At 37.8% G+C, this 13,040-nt stretch overlaps 1 protein-coding gene across 7 annotated transcripts in view; it reads left to right on the forward strand.

The window, feature by feature from the left end:
• The window catches only part of LOC132193523 (Ca(2+)/calmodulin-responsive adenylate cyclase), a 77,754-nt gene that overhangs the window by 56,803 nt on the left and 7,911 nt on the right, over positions 1–13,040 (forward strand). For all 7 annotated transcript variants that reach the window (XM_059614242.1, XM_059614243.1, XM_059614241.1 and 4 more), the window contains 9 exons: positions 2,518–2,629; positions 2,961–3,088; positions 4,831–4,989; positions 6,631–6,775; positions 7,538–7,705; positions 9,542–9,640; positions 9,693–9,878; positions 11,938–12,216; positions 12,553–12,818. In XM_059614242.1, coding sequence (XP_059470225.1) covers positions 2,518–2,629; positions 2,961–3,088; positions 4,831–4,989; positions 6,631–6,775; positions 7,538–7,705; positions 9,542–9,640; positions 9,693–9,878; positions 11,938–12,216; positions 12,553–12,818 — 1,542 coding nt within the window. The remainder of the gene's footprint in view (positions 1–2,517; positions 2,630–2,960; positions 3,089–4,830; positions 4,990–6,630; positions 6,776–7,537; positions 7,706–9,541; positions 9,641–9,692; positions 9,879–11,937; positions 12,217–12,552; positions 12,819–13,040) is intronic.

The raw sequence follows: 13,040 nt of genomic DNA on the forward strand, positions 1-13,040 counted from the left end.
TAAAATTTAAATAATATATATTTTTAGCATTTTGCTTTCGTTTTTTAACTAATTTTAATATTATAGGTAATTTGCAATATGATCGGGTTTTCGTAAACTTTTTTACAAAAAAATCGTCTTTAATTCACATTAATTCAGTATAGTTTCAAATCATATAAATATATCACCGGACATTCTCTGCCCACATACATCATATAGTCATTTTTTTCTTCGCAAATCCAGTTTTAATTTGTTTGGTTTAAATTTACTAATTATTTGTTCCTTGTTGTGGGTATTAGTTATGAATGATTGATTAATGACTGTTAGTTAATCCCGTGATGACCTAGATCTTCAAAATAAAAAATATAAACTATGCGGGGAGAGGGCTTTTTAATCGATTTATAATTTTAATACTAGAAGATAACATTAAGTTTGCATGCGTAGCGACTAGATCTAAATCATTGTAATTAACCTCATTCACACTCCACAAGTGCCGCAGCTAAAGTAAGTTTTTCGTGCAGCCCCGACTTTAAAAGTCGCTGCTCCTTTTTATTTATTTATTTATTTTCACCACGGCGCCGCGTCCTGCTCTCTCACACACACGCATTCCTGTAAACAAGACAGCGCTGAAAAAGTTTTGTTGAATGCGCACCGAAATAAACAAAGGGAGACGTCGAAGTATAAAACAGGCGAGTGGCGTGATTTTCATGCCCCAGGTCAAAAGTCACGCGATTTTCATACGGCTTAGGAATTCCCCAAAAATGAGAATTTTCTTTCCTCCGCCGAATAACGACCGATAAATCTCGCGAGGGGAAGAACACGGGAGACACAGGGAGTTTTCTTTATTATTTCGCCCACGCCCCTTATTTGTTTTCCGCTTTTGACGTGAATGTACATGTTTTTATGCGCAGACTTTGCCCTTTTACTGCCTCGGAAAGGAAATTGCGACTTTTTTGGCCTATTCGGAGGAGAAAAACGACCCCGCAGTATAAAAGCGGAAAATTAAAAACGGGCCTAACTTTCTTGCCAAATGGCCTCTGACATGCAGTTTCGCCTGCGTCTCGGATCGCATTTAATAAAACAAATCCGGCTGAAGCTGCAAATTAAATTAAAAGCCGGAGCCTGAAATATTTATCCTCCCAAAAAAAATGCGTTCGCGTTTTCCCGACTGACATGCTCGTCGACGGCAAACAAACTTCCCAAGAGAAATCAGCCGCCGCCCCAAAAAAGTATCGCGCTTGACAGCGTGTTTTTTTTTCGTATTTTATCATTTCAAAATTTCGACACCGCAGCCCGTAATTAAGGCGGTGACCGGGCGTTTTTTGCAGCGGCGCTTCCGCCCCTAAACAGCATTATTCCGGCTCGCGCGATCGATAAGCGAATACACAACTTTCCCCCCCGGCAAGAGAGCAACACATTACCCGAGCACACAGAGTAGGTACTGCATGCATTATTCCAGCAAGTTCACACACGCTGGCCGACTCGCCCCCAATTCGGAGCTTGCGGTTTGATTAGCAGAGCTAATTGCATTGCACCACACTCGGAAGTGGATTTTGTGATTCACATTTGAAATTAATTGGATTGTTGCATTTTAGGACAACGGGGGATGCTTTTCAAGTTTCCTAAATTACAATTATTAACTTGCACGCTAAATTGATTCCAGGTGAATTGACCCGTTTCATAAAATTTCATAATTTCAATTGTAAAATTATACGTATGTATATTTATAATTAAGGAGAATTTCAATCAACCAAAAAAATGTTGCTGCCAACGTTTTACCATCCTATAGTTAAACAAAAATCAGAGGATTTAATTTATTTGTATAATTTCTGTGATTTTCCAATACTTAATTCATAGAGAATGTTTAAAATGAATCTTTGAAATCTAAAATCCAAAAAAAATTTTACTAAAATCATTATAATTAAATATTAAATTTAATATTTTATGTTTGTAAATCTTAAATATCAAATTTAATATTTAAATTTGATAATCACCTTATTATAAAATCAATTTAAAAGCAAAACAAACTATAAAAATCAGAGTAAAAGCTACTAAATTTTGACAAAAAAACATAAAAACATACTTCAAAGTTAGTTGCTTATTTAGCTTGAGAGAACCGATGAAAATTTTCAACACCCTCAAATAAATTATAGTAAACTCAATGAATAGGAAAAATTATTGAAAATCTTTTCATCTGCACCAGATTTTTTACCATAAAATTTTTTTTCACCGTTATTAATTTTATCTGTTTTATTTATGTCCTTGGAATTTGGTTTGTGTCAAAATTGTCAGTTTTCCCCCGCCAGTTGCCGAGGGAAAGTCTCTCTCTCGCGTCGTTAGTCGTTTCCATGCAACGTTCACAAAGTAAGAACCCTTTTCCCAAACTCGCTGACGGAGACAAGTAGCGAGTGTGCTGAGAAGCGTGTTAGAAAAATCCTCCTGCCGCGCGTCAGCTTTCAAGTGGTGCAAATTTTCCGTGCAAGGAATCTCTCTTCCGTGCTCTTCTGTATGCGGAGATTAATTTTCGGTCCGTTGCAGCATCTTGTTCGCCGACATCGTGGGCTTCACGGTCCTGGCGTCGCAGTGCACGGCTCAGGAATTGGTGCGTTTGCTCAACGAGCTCTTCGGCAGATTCGACCAGCTTGCCAGCGTGAGTACCCACTTGGAATTAGTTCAAATTGCAAAATTACTCACCAGAAAAATTACAACCACTCCAAATTCATTCGCCAGTTTTCTGCTTCAAGAATTTAGTTTCATTCAATATCCAAAGGTTTTTGCTTCAAAATTAATTAAAAATCATAATTTTGATAATTTACTGAGTTAAAAAATTGACCTTTTCCTTAATTTTTAAAATTATTAGATTACTTTTTTAGTAGACAATTTTCCTATACATATTTTTTTTCTTTTTAATATTTTCCTTCCACCGAGCCGAGATTATGTCTAGATTAAACATTCTCTTTGTCTGTTGGAATTTTCCACAGGATAATCACTGCCTGCGGATTAAAATCCTGGGCGACTGTTACTACTGCGTCTCCGGATTGCCAGAGCCTCGTTCCGACCACGCCCACTGTTGCGTCGAGATGGGACTGGATATGATTGACGCTATTGCGTAAGTCGGAATTTATTTTCTCATCCCCTCCGTGCACATTGTGTGCAGAAAAGTGTCGCCTCGGAGGCAAGGTGATCATCTCGCGAGCATTGCCCTCATGTTGGCACAAATAGCTCTGCGCAAAACAGTTTTTTCTTCCTTGTAATTTAAATTATAGAATGTAAGCACGAATTTTTAAATCAGCAATTTTAAGCTAAAGTCTCGAGGAAGAAAAATCTTAAAAGGGCCGCTTCATTTTTATTATTATTATATTTAAATTCATATTTATGAAATTCAAACAGCCATAAAAAAATTGCAATTCTGAGGGTTGACACTCGATTTAACTAAACCTTTTCCCTACAAAAGCATCTGAAAACTTGAGGGAATCATCATTTCTAACATTTTCACATAGCAACTTGATAATTTCAACAACATTTTGTGATTCTGAGACAATTATCTCAATGCTCAAAGTTAAATTATTTTTAAATCATGTGGAGGCAGGAAAAGGTAAATATTTGATAAAAACCTGTTTCAACCCTTGTGGGGTACAATTTTCGTCGCAATTTTTATTTCCATCTAGAAATTTTGCGTTCTTTGGATTTTAATATTATAAATAATTACTGCATATTATGCCCTCTAATTAAAATTTCACAGCTAGGTTTGTATGTATATCAACCGAATTGTGTTGCTCATGTTTACTTATTGCAACATCTTGTACCTGGAAACCTTTAAAATCACAGTAGTTGCCATTTCTAATCAAGCACACAAACCAACTGTGATGAATGCAGTCGTAAGTACGCAAGTGAATGTGTTCATTTGAAACCTTTGTCGGCATCCGCCTTGAAAGGGGGTGCATAAAATTCAATTTGCCGCTTGATAAGATCAGGGCTAATAGCGCTCACCTGCCTTAGCATGCACGAGTCGGCAAAGGAAGGATGAGCTGCGCGTCCTGGATGGTGCAATATATCATTTGATAAGGCTGGCTGGCCTTTTATATTCAACACACGGCCATGAATAAGAAAGGGTTCGCTCGACGAACAATGGATTGAATAGACACCTCGCGCAGGATCGATACACGTGCACCTCTTTCCTCAGGGTGCACTCAAACAAAGTGCCGGCGATACGTGCAGCACCCACGTACGCTTCAGGCCAAAAGACGATTTGTCAAGTCGGGCTCGAGGCATTCAATGCCGATCCGTGGTTATCAATTGCCGAATTCTTTGGCACTTTGGGCTAAAGTGCATAATTTATCTTGAGTTAGATACTGGAAATCTCAAATTCATTTTATCGTAACAAAAAAAAAATTTGAATTTAAGACGCTGATTCACTATTGCATTTGCTCTGAAAGCATCAGTTTCTCATTAATTAAATTTCAACACAATTTAATCTCATCAAAAAACTTCAATAAAAGTTAAAATTATAAATTATTACCTTTGAAATTTATTTTAAAATCTCTCTGTTCAAAATTATAAACATAAAAATTGCATGAATGATAATTTTGTGAAATCAACATAATTAATTATATCAAAATTTTGAAGGAAATCTAAAATTTTCCAGTATTGTGTGAAAAAAGTTTTATTTTTTGTCTCCCATAAAATACATTTCACCTATTTTGATTCTAAACTAATCGTCAAGAGAGTTCAGATCACGATTGCCTACTTTTTTGTTCAGCCAGTAAAAGAGCCCGAGGCTCTCATATCACCCAGCCAGCGATCTTGATTCTTCTCACTTGACAAACAACTTGTTTCGCTGTTTGTTTGCAGTTCGGTGGTGGAAGCGACAGACGTTCAGCTCAACATGCGAGTGGGAATTCACTCTGGCCGCGTCCTCTGCGGCGTGCTCGGCCTGAAGAAGTGGCAGTACGACGTGTGGTCCAACGACGTCACTTTGGCCAACAACATGGAGGCCGGCGGAGAACCAGGGTAAGCAAGCAAACGACTATTGCCACCGGTGGCTAATTTATGAGCTCAGTCAGGGCGAACGGCAGACTTTGTCGATTTATTTCACCGGTGCCAATTTGTCTTTGTTGAGAAGCACCAGACTGCCCAGTTGTAACTTTTTTTACACCGAACGACCGAACTTGCTCGTTTGTTCCTCTCTGAGAGAAAATTGCATTTTTTGTGATCAGCTAAATTTATCTGGAGTGTAATTGCCTTTTAGGATTGGAGGAATAAAATATGAATAATAGCACATTTTGAATGAATGTCAAATTAATTAATTACCCTTTAAATCGATTTGGATTTTGGAAAAATTTGCTCTCCTGTAAGGATCGAATAAGGGGTTCATCCCAAAATTTCCCGCCAAACGCATTTTAGTTGCTAAATCACTCAATTCGAATAAACGAGCGAGTTCAAGAGAGTTCAAATTTCTTCAAAGTTTTGAATGCTTTTTGAGGGAAAATTGATCCTTTAATAAATCCCATAACAAGGCATATTTTTCAATCACGATTTTACATTGAGTCATTGTTCTTATTGAATTCTAGAAAACAAATATTTTCTGGAGAGGCACTTTAATTTTAATTTCTACTTATTCAGCGCCTGCGATAACGATGATATGCAACCCGCAGATTATGGCTGTCGAGCGGAGTGCCTACTTTTGAGCGGATCCGCTCGCCGGGCAGATCAAATCAACTAATTCAGAAGAAGTGTAATTTAATTTCGCTAATGCGCGGCCCGGTGTAATTTAATTAGTCAGAGTTCCGCTGCCGGGAGCAACTCTTTTAATCATTGGCCGCCAGAGTGCTTTTTAATTATCGATCAAAGCAATCCGTTTTCACGGGCGCCATGGATTTCTCTTGGGAGAGAGAGGACGTTATTATTTGCCAAACACCGCCTGCCGTTTGGTGACAAAAAACGGTGCGATCGTAACATGTGTGGAAAAGCAATCAAAAGGGGATTTGCGCTCAAGCTTTGATTGAAATTATTTTACTCCAGCGTGCACTACTTTCTCTTTAATCCGAGAGTGCTTTCGATTTGCTAATTGGAACGAAATTTCTCCCGTGCGGCGTGAAATTTGAATTCGTGCAGGGCGAATTTCCGCTCTGGTAGTCAGGGTTGAAAGGAAAGAGAAATTCTCGCATTCCGATATCAAATATGAATCCTGGGAAATTCACGCCTGCGTGCACTTTACACCGGCGACGTATATTTTACCTGAACCAATTAGTTTTCGTTTTTTTTTTCTTCCTTTCTTTCTTCCCAACGAACACGCAAATTCACTTCCCTTAATGAAGACGGATTGACAATTGTGGAGCGAAATGACAATGAATGATGCATCCGAATTTCCTGTCACGCTTCTCGTCAGCGTCGTCGGTATGGAAATATTTAGTTCGGAAAAGCTCGTAGAGTTTTTGAATATTAATTAATTGCAGATGAATTCGGGACCCTTTTAGCCGATTTGTGTGCAAATCGCTTTAATTTGATCTGCCAACTTGGCGGGATTTTGACTTTGTTCGCTAGTTTTGTTTACTTTTGCGTAAGCCGAGCTATTAAATAGATGTCGGGAACGTGACACGGAAAACGAATTGCCGAATCGTGCTGAGCGTAAATTTGATTAAATGTTCGCAGGCGAGTTCACGTGACGCAGGCGACTCTGGACTACTTGGGCGGCGAGTACGAAGTGGAGCCAGGCTACGGATCGACCAGAAACAATTATCTCAGGGACAACAGCGTCACCACATACTTCATCGTGCCGCCACCGCGCAGGAGAAAGGTCAGCTGCATGAGATCACGACTTACAAGTTTCAAGGAGAGCGATTTCCCGGCATGCGACAACTTGGCCATTCTCAATGGTCATTTCACTTGTTGGCCGAGTGACGCAAAAGTTTATAATTTGACCTCCAACAGACGTCACGATATTCCAACTATTTAAATTTTCTTTCAGTAAAGATTAGAAAATCATTTTTAAATAGTATTTACATGTGATTTAATAATTTATTTTAATCAACATTGAAAAATATATACAAAAGAATAACATTATATTAAAATATTAGTCACATGAAATTGTGTTCTTTTTCGTGCTCAAATTGTATTAAAATTTCTAGTTAACAACTACATTTCTTTAAAAACTATTAATTTTGCATTGTGATGTTATTTGCGTTTTACAATTTATAAAAGAGCTGGTTTTTCTCAAGAAAACTAAGTACATTTTCAACTTAATTTTCTAAATTTAAAAGAAAAAACTTTTCCTCAAAGTATAATTTGCAATCTTAAAATATTATTTTATATTTCAAAAAAACAGTAAGCAAAGTAAAAGATAAAATAATGCACAAAAATATTCCTAAATAGCCTCAAAATATTGGATAGTTTTGAAGGAGATTCAAAATATTAAATTTAAATTGATAAATATGTAAAACTATCTTACAAAAAGCACTTTACCACAATGACAATATAAATAGTGAAAATAATTAGTGATTTAAAAGATGTCAAAGATTCTGCTCAATTAAAAAAAAACCATGATTTCTGTTTTTTCCAGATCCGACCTGTGGTGACTGGAGTCAACAAACGAAAGCTGTCCTTCAGGAATGTGTCCAACGTGGTTGTTCAGTTGCTGCACTCAATCAAGTACTCCATGGAAGTGCCATTTTCCAACATGGCCGTCGCTCCCGGCGGAAGTGCAGACAAGATGCACGCAGCCAAGAAGGTAAAATCATTCAATTTCCACGTCTCTCTCGTTAGGAACTTTGCCGTACTGTAGATATTATTGAATTACATTCTCGAGAGTACATACACGTTATTTACATTAGATTCTGCATCATCCGATTGACTAAGTTGGAAAGTAGGTTGTGACCTTGGCCAATAATTATGTCAATTTGCGCAACTTGGAGGAAATGTCAGTTAAGGAGATGTGCAACCATCGCGGAGATTTATAACATTTTCACATCCGGCCTGCAAAATTCTCCACGACAAACACACTCCATTTGCAGCAAATTTGATTAAACATTCAAGGCTGAAAGTGTGTTTGAGTTGTTAAAAGTCGGCTCTGTTCCGGGATCAATAAAAGCGCCTTATTCCTCGTTGGCCACGAGCCAAACGCAACCTAGACCTACGCTACATAATGACGTTCGGCTCAAAAATCGGCGCGCCAACCGGCGAAAAACCTTTCGCAATTACCGCTGCCGTAAAGCAGAGCACCGGTGTTTGCTCGGAGGTAATTGAATCTCCGCGAGTGCACTTTGGGGACGATGCTGCCGCAGTGCCCAATTATGCCCGGTCGCAAACTGGGTATTTTTCTCCCGGGGTTAATGTTCGTTTTTACTTTCAAACTGGGCCAGAAGGGAATAAATTTTACTTCCATAATTGTCGTTTCAATATCTAGTTAAGAAATATTTCCTCTAGTTTTTATTCATAAAGAGGAGTTTTAATTCAAATTATTAAGTCGTTGGTCTCGACAATGCTTTTGGCAAGTCATTTTTCCTGATTCTGTCGATCAAATTTTTCTACACTAATATTGACGGCTGCACTTGGATTCCAAAGTCAATTTTCCTTAAATATAAAAATAATAATTAATTTTTTCTAAATTATTAATGAAATGTGTACCAAGTTTTGTTGAAAAATAGCAATATTAACAAAATTAAGAAGAAAAAATGTGGTCAAAGTGTCCAGAAATTCAGAAAGTTTCAAAACTGTCAAATTTTTGTGAAACAATACACAAGGGTCAATTTTCAGCAAAAATATTAAAAAAAAAATTTATCGCTGGTAACCTTTTGTTCTAAAAGCTGCACCAAAAATTTTCAATTCTGAATTCTGAGCCTTCAGATTCAGTGGGGGAATTTTGATTAAAAATGTAGTTGAAAGTTTCATGAATTATAGTTAATTTTGCTTGATTGCAATTTGCACCAAAGCAACATTTTATCCATAGGTATCCATTAGAAAGCGAAAGTCAACTCATTTCTCTTTCTCTCATGTAATCAGTAGGCTGCTAATATGAATTATATTGATACAATATTCCCGGCATGCTTTTTCTGGCCTATATAGGACCCGGTAAGTGTCTGCCACACTGTCCGAGCTGACATTCCACTGATCATGCGCGCGCCCTCTCATTATTGTGATTATCTCTCTCACGGCAGACATCGTCAGTCACTATCATGCTCAGAATAATTAAGCCCCTAATCCATCATCTCAATGTCATCTGGATTGAAATTAGAAGCAAAATTTAAAAAAAATCATTCATAAGCTGCACACCTGCTACCGTTCGGATCAATCCTTCATGAGCTGCAAAATTAGAGGAGTTAGATAGCATTTCGTGCATGCAGTTAATTGGCTGTGTTTACATCAAATGTAGGATTTATGCGATCATTGCTGGGAAAATTCCTATTTTGGAAATATTTATACACTAATTTTCTCAGCCCACAACAAAACAATTCTTGAATGATACTAGATGCTTCCTAGTTAATTGCACAGCTAAAATTTCCAAACATTCAAATTCCAATATAAATTAAAAATAATTTTATTTCTAACAAAATTTAATTCTTCGCAGGTGCTGGATTTACAGAGGGTGCTCCACGCTGACCCGGCTACATCCGGAGGGAGATCGTTCGGATCCGAATCACTTGACCTGAGGGACATTGCTGGAAAGGTAAAGTGTCGAGTGCAAATTTAACCGTCACTGATCGGTGTTGATTTGACAGAACAAATCCGGTGACAAGTTCAAGCGTCCGTTCAAAAAGCGTCACTCGAGCGTCTACCATCAGCCGTCAAACCGAGTCAATAAGTACCTGGCGCAGGCCATTGAAGCGCGCAGTGTGGACCGGGAAAAAGCAAACCATGTGACGCTGACGACCCTCTGCTTCCGAGACCATAACAAAGAGAGCCAGGTGAGTCAAGTGGCGGCTCTTGAGCTGCGTCTCTGCCAAAACGTTTGCTCCTGTTGAGAGGGCTACTGGTTATTTTATTTTGATATTTTTTTCTATAGTCACTTAGAAATGTGAAGCTTTGTGCTATTTTTTTTTTAAATTTCATATTATTAATTATTTTAAATTATTATTATTATTGATTATTATTGAAGTAATGTTTCTTTTCCATAATTCAATCAAAATATAATTTCATATTATAAGAAATAAGCAAGTTTTAATTTCAGATAAATTATCAGTGAATTACTTCACTTCCGTGTTTTTTTTTTTATATTTTTTTTTTATTTGAACTAGTTCAATATTCAAAGTTGCGTGAAGGTCAAAGCCGAACACTTGAAGTGAACAGATAGAACTGTAGCCAAAAACAATTTTAACCCCATCAGTTTGTGTGCTCTGAGGTACTCGGAACTTCACCGTGACTGTGAGTACCTCCGCCGCGCTCTGCAAAAGTTTTCAGCTCTCTTGAGAAAGCGCGTCAGGAACGCATTTGAAATAAAAGTCACTCTCTCAAGCCAACAGTTATATAAGAGCAAGGATTTGCTCACACCCTTGGTGCTCACGCGATTGTTCTTTTGCTGTGTAGAAGTAATGAATAGCAAGAATGTGCGACCGTAAAGCGAAATAATGCACCTCAGGTGAATGGGGAATCGCGACGAGATGTGCTGCGAAATTGCAGCAAGCGAGGTCTCCGATGAGTCGTTTTTCTCTTGCTCTCTTAGAGTTAGAATAGAAATCTTCCTTGTTGAGAAACGCTCTTTGTGTAATAACCACCAACAAGATATTAATAATTCTTAGAAATAATTAAAATTATTGTTAATAATTCTCTCTTTTTTTACTAATCTTTATGTAATATTCTTTATTTTTCCAAAGTTAATTACAATTTTTATAATATTTTTATTCTTTATCTCTCTAAGTTTATTTTTTTAATTACACAAATATTTGCATTTTAACAACATTGTTTTTCCACTCGTTTTCCTCTTTCATTCGCTGTAATTCGATTTGAATTGCTAACGGTGTGACCGTCCGATCGCCCGGCTCGGATTTTCCGCGTGCACGCGCTTTTTCCGCACTCAATCTAGCAGGTCAATCGAAGCGAGAGTAAATGACGCATGTATAGTACATACAGGCAAAAACAATACAGGCCGCGTTGTTTCCAAACTCACACGAGCGCGTATCGATCAGCTCTCAAGCCTCGGGGAGGAATTTACACTCGCCATTTGCGCCCACCGGACATTTAAGTCTCCTAAAAAGAGCTTTAAAGTAATAAAACACGGGCGCGCTGGAATAACTCCCAGGGGGATTTGGAAACGGAGCGCGGCAAAAAGCGCCGCGTCTGACAACTTGAGGCGCACAAAGTGCGGATTTGCCGCTGCAAAAGGTCATCAACGCCGTCCTGAAAACCGGGAAAGGGCCACCTGGGGAACGTGATGCATCGGAAACGGCTTCTTATCAGCCCCACACTAAATTTGCTGCGAGTTAAGCACGTTAGCCGGCGCGTAAATAGGGATGTTAGGACGAGGGTCAATATTCCAAGGGACTGACTACGAGGGGACTAGAATTATTTTTCTCACAATAATTTTGCTATAGTTGGAATTCTTGTGATTTTTTATTGAATAAATAATAAGAATAAAAAAAGTGCAAAATTTCATGAAATTGAAATTCTGATCGAAAAATTTCCACTCCTAATAACCAGGGGGTTAATCAAGATCCACCTTTGCCGCCAATAAGAACCTTATCAGAAGGGTTGATCTAAAGTGTAGAAAAAGAAAGTTGCTTATTTGAAAATAATCTAGTGAAAAGCAACAAAGACTGAAGGTTGTTACTTTTGACTGCAATTTTGATTGCAATCATGAAATTTTGTTTCATTTTGGGCTTAAGAAAATATCATTAAATGATCATCTTTTTATAATTTCTCAAAAAATATTTTACACTAAAATATTTTAATATAGAAATTTTCCAAGTAAATTTTCCGTTTATTTTTTAGGAATGAATTATTAAATTTTTTTGTTTCGTTCAATTTCAGTATCACGAAGACGCAGACGTTGGATTTGGAAGCTCCCTTACGTGTTGCCTCTTATTGCTGACCATGCTCGGCGCGATGCAGAGCGTCGTGCTGCCCAGGACTACAATTCTCTTGGTGCTTTTCCTCACTGCCTTTGCGTGGGTGGCCGTTGTGCTGATGCTGCTTCTGGCCGTCCGCTTGCGCATCATCCTTTGGGACATTTCGCAGAGTTTTGTTCTTCGACTCGCCATCACCGCCTTCACAATCATCCTCATCTATGCTGTAGGACAAGTCAATGTGGTGAGTCTAATTAAGAAAAATGGTCATTCTTTTAAATTTAATATTATATAAAAAAAAAAATACTTAATTTAACATCACAAAAAAAAGTAAAGGGGCCGTTTTTCCTGACTTGTTGATTTGTTAGCTAATTTAAAAATATTATATATTGGTAATACAGTTGTGGCCAAATTTTCATCAACCCACAAATATAATTTTTGAATAGTTAATTAAATTTAATCCTGTGTACTATAAATTTATCTTTTTGATTAAAATAAAAGCAATTTAATGAATTTATACTCTCTGCCCCTTTTCGAGGAAAATTTAAAATGTATTTTTTTGTTTCTCTCTCTGTAAAAGTTCACTTGCCGGATCGACGCGCCGTGCACCCCTCTAGCAACAAACGGCTCCGCACCGCAGTGGCCGCATGTGGGCGACCACCGCGCGTGTTCCCTTCCCCAATACGTGGTGCTCTCCTGTTCCCTCGGCTACCTGGCTGTGGCCGTTTTCCTGCGTCTGCCCATCGCCATCAAGGCCGCCCTGCTCACTCTGATGGCCATCGTCTACATTCTGCTGATTGAACTTTCGCACATTCAACTTTTTGAATGCTTCGACCACCGAGTCCAGTAAGAAATCAAATTAATTTATGTATTCCACTTAATCAAAATTTATCTAAATTCAAAATTTTCTAATTGTTACTAAAATATATTTTAATTTATTTCTGCGTTTAAAAAAAAAATATTCCACCTATTATACTGAATGTTATTATTGGAATTTCATATAAATTTGAAATCTGATTTGAAATTTTTATTGTACCAAAGCACTTGAATTGTGGTTGAATGGGACCC

The sequence above is a fragment of the Neocloeon triangulifer genome, unplaced genomic scaffold (assembly GCF_031216515.1).
Source record: "Neocloeon triangulifer isolate White Clay Creek 2 clone unplaced genomic scaffold, ASM3121651v1 ptg000004l, whole genome shotgun sequence".
NCBI lineage: Eukaryota > Metazoa > Arthropoda > Insecta > Ephemeroptera > Baetidae > Neocloeon > Neocloeon triangulifer.